General features: G+C 42.8%; 1 protein-coding gene across 6 annotated transcripts in view; it reads left to right on the top strand.

The window, feature by feature from the left end:
- ENAH (ENAH actin regulator) overlaps positions 1-12,886 on the top strand; it is a 59,495-nt gene that overhangs the window by 22,676 nt on the left and 23,933 nt on the right. For 3 of the 6 annotated variants that reach the window (XM_075204326.1, XM_075204329.1, XM_075204331.1), the window contains exons 2-3: positions 1,838-2,003; positions 6,763-6,955. In XM_075204326.1, the coding sequence (XP_075060427.1) occupies positions 1,838-2,003; positions 6,763-6,955 (359 nt within the window). The remainder of the gene's footprint in view (positions 1-1,837; positions 2,004-6,762; positions 6,956-12,886) is intronic. The other 3 variants (XM_075204327.1, XM_075204330.1, XM_075204332.1) reach the window with 1 other exon arrangement.

The raw sequence follows: 12,886 nt of genomic DNA, 5'->3' as shown, positions 1-12,886 counted from the left end.
TGTCTGGCATATTTTATTCATGGTAACATATTTAGGAAAGTGTTCTTAATAACCTCGTATTAAACATGGATCTCAGTCTGCTTTGTTATTAATGTGGGTGACTCCCTAATTCTCCCCAACACGTGTTTCTGCCTTTATACTTTTCTTCCAAAACAAAAGGATGAAATATGACTGTTTTGTGACTTGGCCTGCAGTAAGTATAGAGCAGTTCTATGTATATGTGGTTGTAGGATGTGGTTTTCAGAAGTTCCTCTTGTGACATGGTGTCTTTGTGGTAATGTGGTATTGCTATGACTTGCTAGTGGGAAACCTCAAGATCTAATCATTTGACAACCTTGTATCGGGTGCAGAAGCGGAGGAGAGGTTTGGTATATCCTCCACATTGCCACCATTTAAACGTGTTTCTCTATAGAACAGCCCGTGGTGAAAAATCTAAATCTTCTCTCCAGCTTGTATATTAAATATTTAATACATTGATTGGGCTTTGATAATTTTTTGTTTTTGTTCTACTTCTGTAGAATGTTGTCTTGTTTCTAAATGGCCTTTTGGTTGTTAAATCTGTTCATACGACCATGCGATGTATGACTTGCAGCCGGCCACACAGAGATAGTATTGAACCCGGTAGAGAAGGGTATTGTAGATAACTGATGGATTCTGATTACAGCTCAGAAGTTGCTGTCAATGTTCTGATCACTGGTTTCTTCCATGTAGACCTGACAAACGAGAACTCTGTTATCAGTAATTAGCCGATAGTGCTATCTATAGCTTAGGTAGCCTGAGGCTGGGTATTTAAGGGTTGGCTATACATGACCAACATTGCCACACACAGCCCACTCAATACTTTTACCTTTGCATTCTAGTGGGTCCATTGTGCAATATGATGTAGCACGTGCCCTTGTGTTACAATCTATGGGACAATGGGAGTTTGAAAGCTTACAAGCAGGGTTCTCTTACCTCTCTGTCTGTATGTATTACCCAGTGTTTTATTAATGTTTGTCCATAATTGTAAAGCGCTACAGAATTTGCTGGCGCTATATAAATAAATGATGATGATGACACATGGGGCAGTCTCGCTGTTTGGGGTCATTGGGGCAGTTAGTGCAGCTGGATGATGTCATTTTTCTACATTCCCTTCACTTTTGATAGGGTCACTATTGTGTATGAGCAGATCATGTGATCACTATGTCCTCCTCGGAGGTGCCGTGTGAGTGGTAGCGGGATGGACTTGTGACATTGATAAATGCGTATCATAAATGTGGTTCCAAGGGAGGCAGCCGTTGAGGGAATGGTGACCTCACTGAGGTGAGAGGCACTAGGCCAGTGATGGCTAACCTATGACACTCCAGATGTTTGTGAAACTATAAGTCCCAGCATGCTTTGCCAGTAGATAACTAGCTGATAGCTGGCAAAGCATGCTGGGACATGTAGTTTCACAACACCTGGAGTGTCACAGGTTAGCCATCACTGCACTAGGCGCCTCCAGGGATGTTACAGGTTGCAAACAAAGCTATAAAACAGTGCTGGCACCAGGAGGTAAAAGATTGGTACTCTTCAATACCCGCTGTCTTTAGAAAGTAACGGTGTAACAATGTATTGCTTCAGCCCACCAAACGTCTGTCTCTGCAGGTGATGTGTCCACTTTAACGTCAGATTGAGCCGTTGTAGCATTTTTTTTTTATTTTTTTTTTGTAACTCTTGGAAAATGTAATCTAAAATCTTAAAATAAAAATGCTGGACTTGCCTAATAGGTACGGAGTGAGCAGAATGGTGATGTACTGTTTGACTGGAGGGGGAAAAGCTAATTAAGCTAAATATAGCCTGTTTTATGTCCTTGCAGCGAGCAGAGCATCTGCCAAGCACGGGCTGCTGTAATGGTTTACGACGATGCCAACAAAAAATGGATTCCGGCCGGCGGCTCCACGGGATTTAGCAGAGTTCATATCTATCACCACACAGGAAACAACACGTTCAGGGTAGTGGGCAGGAAGATTCAGGATCATCAGGTAAGTGCCTCTATCTTCTTTTCTGGATATACCGAACCCTCGTCTCCTCCTACACCCGTTTCCTGCTCCGTCTTATCCAGCAATATGCCTGTTACCACTGAATGTTATAATGTAACCAGTTTAATTGCCTTATTTATCTAGAAATCAATCTCACTGGAACTACATTTTTGTTAAATATATATTTTACATTTTATAACCATATATATTGTGAGACACAGCAGGGGGCCACACTGCACAATCAGGTGGTTAGGAGAGAGAATGAAATGTGCTTCCTCTATAATAGAACCTGAAACTTCAAGTGGCTTAAACATGCATCAGGTTATGGAAACTTTTAACTATAGAAGTGATTATTTCTCTAGCAGGAAAATATTGCAGTTATTTATTATTTTCATTCAGAGCTGGCGTTAGAAGTGGGTTACACAAATACATTAATAGATGTACTGTGTAATTTTAAGCAATATTATTAATCTTTTATTGATATAGCACCAGCATATATTACGCAGCTCTTTCTTCACAGAGAATGTTTAATCGTTCGCATTAGTCCCCTCGCCCCCAGCGGAGCTTACAATCTAAATTATCTACCACGCAAACACTCACACACTTGGCACTATTGGAGTGTGGGAGGAAACCTCAGTGGAGGAAGCACACACAAACACGGGTAGAACACATAAACTACACTAACCCATGAGCCCAGCGCTAGGAGGTGGCAATGCTAACCACCGTGCCACTGTGAAATATTGTATTAGGGCGATGAAAATCTGTAGGCTTTAGTCTCATTAAGTAGTTAATTGTCTGTTAATTGGCTATTGTGTAGTTCTAGGGGAAGAAACAGTCTTACAGTATCATCTGTTAAAGCCGTCAAACTCTACATATTTGTGACGCAAGTGATATTGATCTCCAGGATGTGAAATGTGGAACAAACGTGTGCAGAGGTCTAAATATTTCTTGAAATCTGCTTTGGGTGTTTACAGTCTCCTAGGTAACGAGAAAGTTCAGTGTTGCTGGATTCACACAGGTGCCCCCACAAATAAATTTAGTTTGCCAAAATGGCAGCAGAGGCGGTCTGTGACCGGGAGCCGTGATCTCCTCAGCATACCGTAAGAGAGAGAGCCTACGACCGGCGCTGTAAGAGGTGCTTGGAGGGAAGAAAGGGTGGGGGGATCTAGAGTGCTTCCTATTACTAGGATGATAGTACAGCTATAATGTACCCTGAGTGTGCGGTATATGAAGAATGGCAACTACTAATCTTATCTGCATTATTTTATTACAAAATGTAGACTCATGAAGGAAAAACATGACAATCTGTGTTGCGTTTTGTGAATAAGTCCAATTTTGGTTCAGGTAATTTCTAATGGAACCCTTTTCCTTGTCCATCAATGTTACATTTTGCACATCATTTGCACAGCTAAAATTCGGCGTCAAGATTAACACAGCAAAATATTTGTCCAGTGATAAACCTCGCAGCATTGTCTGTGCAACTACCAATCCCCATCCTGGTGGGCAACTTGTGGGCATACTGGCCAAGCAACACACAAGGTGTGTGTGTGTGTGTGTGTGTGTGTGTGTGTGCGCATGCGCGTTGTGGTGGAACACTGGCTGCTATCCTGTGTGTCTCTTTAACACAAAGCCAACTACTCTGTGTTTAATTGCCAAGCAGGGACACTGTGTGTGCCACCGCGGTCCTCCCTTTCCCTGGCCAGACTGTGTTCACCTTCCTTCACACAGGCGCAAAGCATTAAAGGACCATACCACGGGTGCATGTTTTAGATGTCTTGTGATGTTTGTTTTAATTATAAATGTTAAAAAACAGACCAACGCTGGGTGGATGCAGCAAAAATAACAACCAAAAACTGTCCTTTGTGTGCAGTAAAGTCGGTGAATGTTCCTTTTTTCCCTCCGCCCTATGACGTGTGCTGGGGACACGGGTTAAACCACATGTGTGTGTACAGTGACATTCTATACTGTATATGCTATAAGTTACCTTGTGGTTGTGTTGTGCTCCAACGAACACTGTGTTTCCAGGCCGGACACCTGGGCTGACGTTTATCACGTCTGTGTGTATTATCAGATGGCTCAGGGTTTGCTATGTGTTGCTGTAGGTAGAGGCAGCCTTGTTGTCAGTTGTGAGAGGCATTTGTGTGTGCGTGTTGTCAGCTGTGCTCAAGGTAAGTTCAAGGTTGTAAAGCGCAGTGTGGAACGCGCCAGGTAGGGGGAGGTAGAGCCGTGGGAGAGATTAAGAAGCTGCACATTGTTCTTATATTATACTTTAAAAGGACAATTTCACAAAACAACTGCCAGCTGGACGACCTCCAGAAGAAAACGGATGATTTAGAAAGTTTGTGCAACTTCTATCCAGCTACAGGCAGGATTTCTGTAATGAGGATAAGCATTGTACCATGTGCTATTCACAGGATCTTACAGTCTATTCTCTAGGCTTTAGAAGTTAATAATTATTGGAAAAGGGGTATTTAGGATACCACAAAGCACACTATTATTGCATTCCAGGGGTTAAATGTATCAAGCTGAGAGTTTTCCGGCGGGTTTGGAAAACCAATCAGATTCTAGCTGTCATTATTTAGTACATTCTACAAAATGATAACTAGAATCTGATTGGTGCCCACACCGCAGTTAGCAGCAGATGGTAAGTGCGGGAAGCTTCTCTGGACATCTTCTGTAACAACGAGGGAGGGATGTCGCCCACGGAACAATGACGAGCAGCAACCCGATTGGCTGAGAGCTACGGCTGTCCGTTTGGCTGTACCCGGCCACCCGGTTCTCCTAGAGGTTTATGTAAGCTGGGCAGCAGTCGTTCCCAGTTACAGTAAGTGCACTTCTCTGCTGCACTGAACAAACCGTCAGACCTCAAATCCAGCTCTGCTGTGACCACGTACTTTTCTTTCATCTTTCTAGAGGTATGATGGTGTATAATTAGCAGACTCATTCTGGAAACAATTAAGTTGGTGCTTCCCAGTGTCTTTAGCGTTGTCACACATGCTCAAACGGTGACGGTTAATTTTTTTGCAACACTAGTGTTTAAAATTGAAAAAAAAAAAAAAAAAGAATATTTTTTACTAATTTCATTGGTTTACAAACTTAACGTCAGTTCGGTAGTAAAATATAGTTCACAATCCTCCATTGACACATCTAATTATACATGCTTGTCACACACACTCACATGACACACTAATGAAGTTAGTGACGCCAGGAAATGACTATTAGTGGTGATTACTTATAACCGGTGGCTCATTCTCCTGACCTCCTTTATAGTCCTGGATAATGAAGTTAGTTTGCTCATTAATTGTAGTCAGTGAAAGGTGTGTTTTTAACATTCTCATTAAGAATTAGAATCCGGAGCAGAATTTTCTCTCTCTCTCCGCAGCGCTCGTTGCATTTTCCTACATTCTTTGCAGTGAATTGAATCCTTTCTTCCTGTCGGCCGTGGAGAGTGATCACCTTGTTATCTCAGTTATTTGGATTTAAACGCATTCCCTGTGGGAGCTGCGAGATATGAGACATTCCATAGACAACAGTAGCGACACTGAAGTGATGAACGCGGGGGAATATTTCTCTCTCCCCCCTGCAGAACACATTCCCTTAGTAATATTTCAGGTTCAGCCAGACAGAAATGGTCCCGGTCTGTTAGATATGAAACATGATTCTAGCTGTATTCGGTTTAATGATATAAGCGTAGGTCAAATTAAATGGTTAATGGGGATCAAATAAGCAAATATAGGTGAAATAGTCTTTTAATTAATGAATTCTCCACCCTGTAAGGCTAAATTGACAACGGTCACGCTGGGGGTTTATTTTGCCTCTTGTTTTTACTTTTGTGGTATTTTTTTGTTATAGGACATTTACCTAGTTTTTATGATGGTGCTAGTAAGTTTTATTTTGTTCATCATTCAGTGAAGTTGCCATTGTTTCTCTTCCCTTCTCTATAGCCGCTTTCTCTTCTCCTATATCTATCCTGTTAGTCTCACTGTAGAGGAATAGTCCTCTGACAACACAATAGCTTGGGGGGGGGGGGGATAAGGGGTATGTGTGACATCAGCAGGGGCAGGTGAAGATATGGTAGGAAGCCGGTACGGAGGCGGGCGATGTAATTTCCTGAGTTCACCGACAGGACGTACAGAAGGATAACGTACAGCTACGTCTGTCTAGCGCATAAATTTCCGTGTGTTGGACACAGAGCAGAGAGGTTTTTGAGGTCGCAAAACCAGAAAAGTAGAGCAGGTTTTTTTGGAGGAAGTGTTGATGGAGAAGTTAACCGCAAATGTTATAAAGAGGTTATTATAACCCTACCAGTAACAGCGTTACTAATCATAAGGTGACTGTATATGGAACGTTCAGTGGGAAATTAAAGCATCTACGTACATTTATTGATGTTTGTGTCCTGCAATCTGTGTAATAATCCGCTGGGTTATTGCACATTATCGAACCTTCCTTATTAGTATATCATGCATACAGAAAATACAGCTGTTGTTATATGAACTGGAGAACAAAGGATTAACTGTAAACTGTAAAATCAACAATTTTGTTTTTAGTTTTGTCTTAAAGAACAGTTGCAGGTTTTGCGTTTGGTGTCCTCCCCTCCCCTGGCACCCTCTTCCACTGTGTTATGGTGACCCCGCCACGATGATGCCCTGACGTGGCGCAGTATAGTGTTGTGTAGTATTTCTCCTTTTGCACATGGGCTGTGACCGTGCGCGCGTGACTCTATTTATCTTTTAATCCTCTTCTCTTTTTGGGCATTTTTTAGGTGGTGATCAATTGTGCCATTCCTAAGGGACTGAAATACAACCAGGCCACTCAGACCTTCCACCAATGGCGGGATGCAAGACAGGTGTACGGGCTCAATTTTGGGAGCAAAGAAGATGCGAACGTGTTTGCGAGTGCCATGATGCACGCCTTGGAGGTGCTGAACTCGCAGGAATCTGGTGAGCACAGTGCAGGTTGGTGTGTTCTTGTGAAATAATGTCCTGAGTTGGGGATCAGCAACAAATGGCTCCACTTGCATTTAATAAAGGTGCAATTATTGTGTGCGACTTCTAAATACAACGTGTCTGTAAATGTCTCTGCTGATCCACTGAGTGAGACGCTCCAATAATTGCCGCAGATCCCACAATAAAACCATTTTATCCGCACAAAGGTTAATTATGTGTAGTCTACACAACGTTGTCAGTATGGTCCTATTAGCTTGTCCTCCTAGTGAGCTCTGTTAGAAGCTGTCTACAATGTCTTACCTCTATCTGTTTATCAATATCCAGTAACAGAACATTTTGTCACTTGGCAAGTATCTTGTATTCTTTGTAAGCATTATATATTTATACGTTCTTGTTTACAGAGGATGATGCTTTTAAAGGGTTTATCACCTTGTGTCTCCCAGCTAGTTATAAGGGTGCAGATTGGCATTTCCATTCCTTAATCTTCGTGCAATCTGGTTGTTTGTTGTTATGGGGTCTGTGATGTGTGTGTGGCCTAATTGGACTGATCGGATCATCATCATCACCATTAACTCACTCACATCAGTCCCTGCCCCATTGGAGCTTACAGTCTAAATTCACACACACACACACACACACACACACACACACACACACACGTCAATTTGTTAGCAGCCAATAAACCTACTAGTATGTTTTTGGAGTGTGGGAGGAAACCGGAGCACCCATAGGAAACCCACGCACACACGGGGAGAACATACAAACTCCTCACAGATAAGGTCATGGTCGGGAATTGAACTCATGACCCCAGCGCTGTGAGGCAGAAGTGCTAACCACTGAGCCACTGTGCTGATTATCCAGAAGGTGTGCTACCACCCGCACACATCCTGCACTTTCGTCTTATAATGATGACCCGCAAGCTCTGCGGCAGGAGGTCATTTTCATGCCTTCTAATAGTCCTGATTCTCGGACCCTCAAAACGGGAGTGGCCTGGTGGGCGTGGCTTCTTTCATATGTGGGTATGATTTGAGAGGATTGTGACTTGGTTGGGTGGATCGGGCAGTGTTTAATTATTTTTTTTTCACATTTGTTTTTGTTTTCTTGTTAAATGTTGTGAGACCTGTTGCTTGCCCCAGCTTTAAGTCCTACCCAATTACACATGATCAGATTTGTATTTTATTCAGGTATTGTCGCATCGGAGTTACAAAGATTGTTCAAGCTGGTTTCATTGATGAATTGGAAATTGCACTGTGTGTGGGCAGCTTGGTTGTGTTATACCAACTAGTTATCAGTTTCATCAGCTAACTGCAGTGGGGGAATGTGCGCTGATAACACCATGGACTTGGTTGTCAGAGCATAATAATAGAAATGGAAGCCCAGAATCTGTAGTAATCTGTTCACCCACAAGTGTAAGATGAAGCTGAGAACAATGGCAGAGCTGCAGAGTCTTGTAACAGCTCATAGCAGCTGCTATTGCCTCACTAGCTGTGTTCTAGGGCAGAGCAGTCAGCCTGTCCCGTGTCAGGAATGCATATTCACAAGCCCTCTGCTGTCTGATGCCGGCACGCTTGGATGGAGCCAGGCCGTGGGCCGGAGCCAAGATCTGTTTCCTCTGGCGCTGCCATAAATAAGAGAACATCGCTGAAAGAAGAGCACTTATTTACCTGCAGGGAGTGATTTTGTGGGTTAAACGAATATTCAGCTTATTAATTCACTTGGAACTAGTGACCTCGCTGAGGCACTAGGTGGCTCATACCGCAGCCATGTCAGTAGTTTCTAGTAAATTGATAACATGGATCAATCAATATGTATGTAGTTGGCAGGTACACACGAGTCTGCTAATGTGTTACTTTAGGGATAATGTCTAAAGCTAGACAATAATATTGTACAGAAAACTGCTTATTTTTGTTTAAATAATTTAAAATAACAAAACACACATTGTATGAAGTATCCCCCTGTTGGATAGATGCTATGTTGTGGCACACTGTCATTCTTTCATATTTCCTGATATTGCGGCCACTTGGTGGCAGTGTTGTTCTGCAGGACAATGGTGCAGCTCCTCCAATACATACTCGGGAATACAAATGTGCAGACGACATAATAAGTAAATATTACTAATATTACTGAGTCACAAGTTCCTGGTGAGAGGCCGTATGATTATAAAGAATTGGTTTATTCCACTAAATGGCCGATGGGTATCCACCATTCCCTGTGACTAGCACACTGTGAGGCCATTGTCCCTTGTACTTGTTCGTATTGGGAGTGCTGCTACTTGGCTTATCTGCCAGGGCTAACAGCGGCCCCAAGCCAGGGGTCAAACTTGGATGACAGCTGGCCTCTGATTGGACAAGTGCCATCACAGCTGCTGTTGTAGCTGATCCCTCCTCTCTAGATGCACCTCTCCCAGATCACATAATTGGGGGAAAAAAAACCTTTAATATACCTGATCTGATTCTGTGTTATAAAGTATTAATTTCTTGTGCTGGTAATGAGAGAGCATCTTTCCTACATCTCGAGTAGCAGGGCTGCAGAGTGGTTAGCATTGTTGCCTCACAGCGCTGGGTTTATGGGTTCGATTGCTATCTGTGTGCAGTTTGTTTTCCCCGTGTTTGCGTAGGTTTCCTCCGGGTGCTCAGGTTTCCTCCCACACTCCAAGGACATACTGGTGGGTTAATTGGCTTCTGAAAGAAATGAACCGTTGTGTAGGAAATATAGGTTGTGAATGATTAACGTTCTCTGTGAAGTGCTGTTATGTAGGCACCTTATAAATAACTTAACTATATAACTGTATTTAACTTACAATGACATTGCTGAAACTATTTAATTTAAGCTTGCGGTTTAGCTGTACGTTGTCTGATGTCTGACCAGACCTGTCCTCTACCCTGAGCTTGAGGAAGAGACTTCATTTCAGTCTATTTGTTGCATCTTGTTTCCTAATCTTCAAAAGCCAAATTGAAATAATCCTGCTGCATAGTTGGAGGTAGATCTTCTATTAAAGCAAAATTTGGCACAGGGGTGGGAATAAGGTTTTTGAAATAATATAGGAATAGATGCAGCTCTGCAGTTTACGTAGGAAGGGGATTTAAGGACAAGATGAAAGAAGGGGAATTGCTAACAGTCGGGTATTTGCAATTGCTTCCAGTTCTATGAAATAAGCTGTAGAGACCCATTCGCAGTTCACATACTGCCCCCTTGTGGCTATTTACAGGAATGACTGGTGTGTAAATTGTTTAAAGTTGTGTCAGCTTAGTTTGTTTTTCTAGTGGTCTAATTAGGCCTCTTCCACCCCCTGCAAAAACAAATAATGGATTTTCTCTGTTACTCTGCAGGGCTTATCGTTTATATCATCCTGGATATTGCAGCTCGGCATGACAACATATTTATCCCACTATGCTATAATCAGACTTGGATAATACATGTGTGGGAGCGCTCACTCGTCATGTAATGTAGCGTATAGTTGTAGCTCGGTGTGAATATGGGCCCAATGCTTATTGGATGCAGGGGAGTGAGAAAGCCGTGATTATAAACCACTGCATAACAATATTCAGGTTTATTTCAGTTATAACATTGACTTTTTAACTGGTTCATATGTGTCCCCTTTTAAAAATCCGATCTAGCACATTAGGCTGTAAGCGTGCTGCATTGTAGTTACAGTGCACACTCATGGAGGCCGAGACAGCCACAGTGTCGTTATCGTTTATATAGCGCCACCAATTCTGCAGCGCTGAACATGTACCACCATCTACTTCTGGTGTCATCGGTCCCTAATGAATGGATAGGCTGCGTTCTCGGTGAGGTCACTGACTCCTAGGGAGCATATGGGATGCACGCTCGGTGAGGTCACTGGCTCCGAGGGAGCGGATAGGCTGCACGCTCGGTGAGGTCACTGGCTCCGAGGGAGCGGATAGGCTGCACGCTTGGTGAGGGTCACTGGCTCCGAGGGAGCGGATAGGCTGCACGCTCGGTGAGGTCACTGGCTCCGAGGGAGCGGATAGGCTGCGCGCTCGGTGAGGTCACTGGCTCCGAGGGAGCGGATAGGCTGCACTCTCATGGATATTGGTTCTGCTAACAGAATGGCCGTTTGCACCAGTGCAGCTTAGATATACCTGTCCAATGTGGTTTCTGTGACTTGCTACATAGATATGACTCCTTTCATTTAAGTTTCCCAATAAGCAGTAATTCTGTAGGGGTGGGAGCTATTGATACCATGTGTATCTGTGTTACAGTGCTACTGTGTACAATACATAGTGTACACTGTAACTCAGGTGCTGACACTGGTTGCTCTATAGGTCTTCATAAGATACGTAGGATTGTTCCACCAAAATTGAGAAGTGTATTTTGGGTGAGATGTTACCTGCTCTGCAGTGGTTTTGTGGGTCCCCAATGCCTCTAATTGCCTGAATGGTAGATCCCCTCTGAGCGTCTCATACATACAATGACAACTTGCAGACAGAACCTATAGTAAGGCCTCTAGAGGGTCTCCTACTCGGGTCATTGGATGCATTAAAGGGGCCTACCGGACCACCAGAGCGCAGGTTAGTAACATTTTTCTCACCCAATTCCATACAAAACCACTTTTTGTTTTGGTAGCCTTTAAGACATTGAGATCAGTTTACTAAAGACAGCAACTAATGAAATGTTTTATTTTGTTGGTTACAATATGGGCCATGAACACATCTACCAGCTCACCCCTGTCTATCATGGAAAAGGGGCATACTGGATCCATTTCTAAACTCCTAAATCGGGATAAGTACAAATCTTAATTTCACAATTCTGATTTCCTGCTGCTTTTTATGTACTGGGCTCTACCACCATTTTTCATTCCCCTGACTATTAATCCTTAAAATCCTAGAAATATACTAGAAATATATACCTGTGACAGTTTCTAGAACTCGTAAGGTTATTTAAAGCTGAATTGCCACCTAAAAGATGGAGGCGGGAGGACCAATCAGAGACTCTGGTGCCCTTGATTATGGATTCTGATTAGTTGTCCTGCTTATATAGATATAGAGAGAGAGAGAATCTATTTATCCCACAAAAACTCAGTACATTTTACACATTGTATTGTAAAATCTGTCTTCCAAAAAAAGAGCAGCTTGCATTTGGTTTGCTGTAAGTGATTCTGATGCTGTAAAGGCACTGCAGCCCCATTTTCATTTATTCTTTACACTTTCCCTGGATATGATTTATTCAGTAGTGTTCTAAAAACGCAAATATATTCTACAGAAGGTCTGTCTGTATGTCAGAGCAGTCCTACAGCCTACTACCCCCATTGTTCTCCTTGTGTGATCAGTCACGTTGCCTACGTCCCGGCTGCTTCTGCTCCCGTCCTCCTCTTACTGCAAGTGGGATTACTTTACTTATTAGTGAGAGGTTCGCGTGTAATCACACAGGGATTATTTTATGAAGATCACTCTCATCAGGCAGCACGTATAACGCTTATGTCTGTGTACCCCTAGTTACTGCGTCTCTGTACCCCAGTACTGTGACTTACACACACATTGCTGGGGTGAACCTTTTATTTAACAATTCATGGAAATATGCAACTGATTAAAAAAATGTTTTGCTCTAAAAGCCTTTTCCCTATAAATTCATATACACAGCATTTTATTGCAGAACATAAAAATATTATTTTAAGAGTCACTGCATTGATTTATTTTTGCTAAATGGATGTCAGCAGATTGTGCTCTGTCCTATCTATCAGCCCCGTGCTGGTCTGTCCCGTACGCTGCTGACTTTCTCCATAATGGATCTGTCTGAAGGACACATCTAGCTGGAGGTTAATGAATCAATATTTGCAAACTTCAAGTAATGTTTGGTAATATGCTGAAACACTTCCTTTTCTCTGAGAGCCTAGTGTTTACATTAGCCCTTGTCGGGAGGTAGAGAGCGGTTAGGATTATGGATATAGCAGCATCAATAATTCAGTCATTTCGGGGA

This window comes from Mixophyes fleayi, chromosome 3 (assembly GCF_038048845.1).
Source record: "Mixophyes fleayi isolate aMixFle1 chromosome 3, aMixFle1.hap1, whole genome shotgun sequence".
In the NCBI taxonomy this organism is placed as follows: domain Eukaryota; kingdom Metazoa; phylum Chordata; class Amphibia; order Anura; family Limnodynastidae; genus Mixophyes; species Mixophyes fleayi.
Note: the sequence above shows the minus strand (reverse complement) of the source record. Positions and strands in the feature narration are given on the sequence as shown.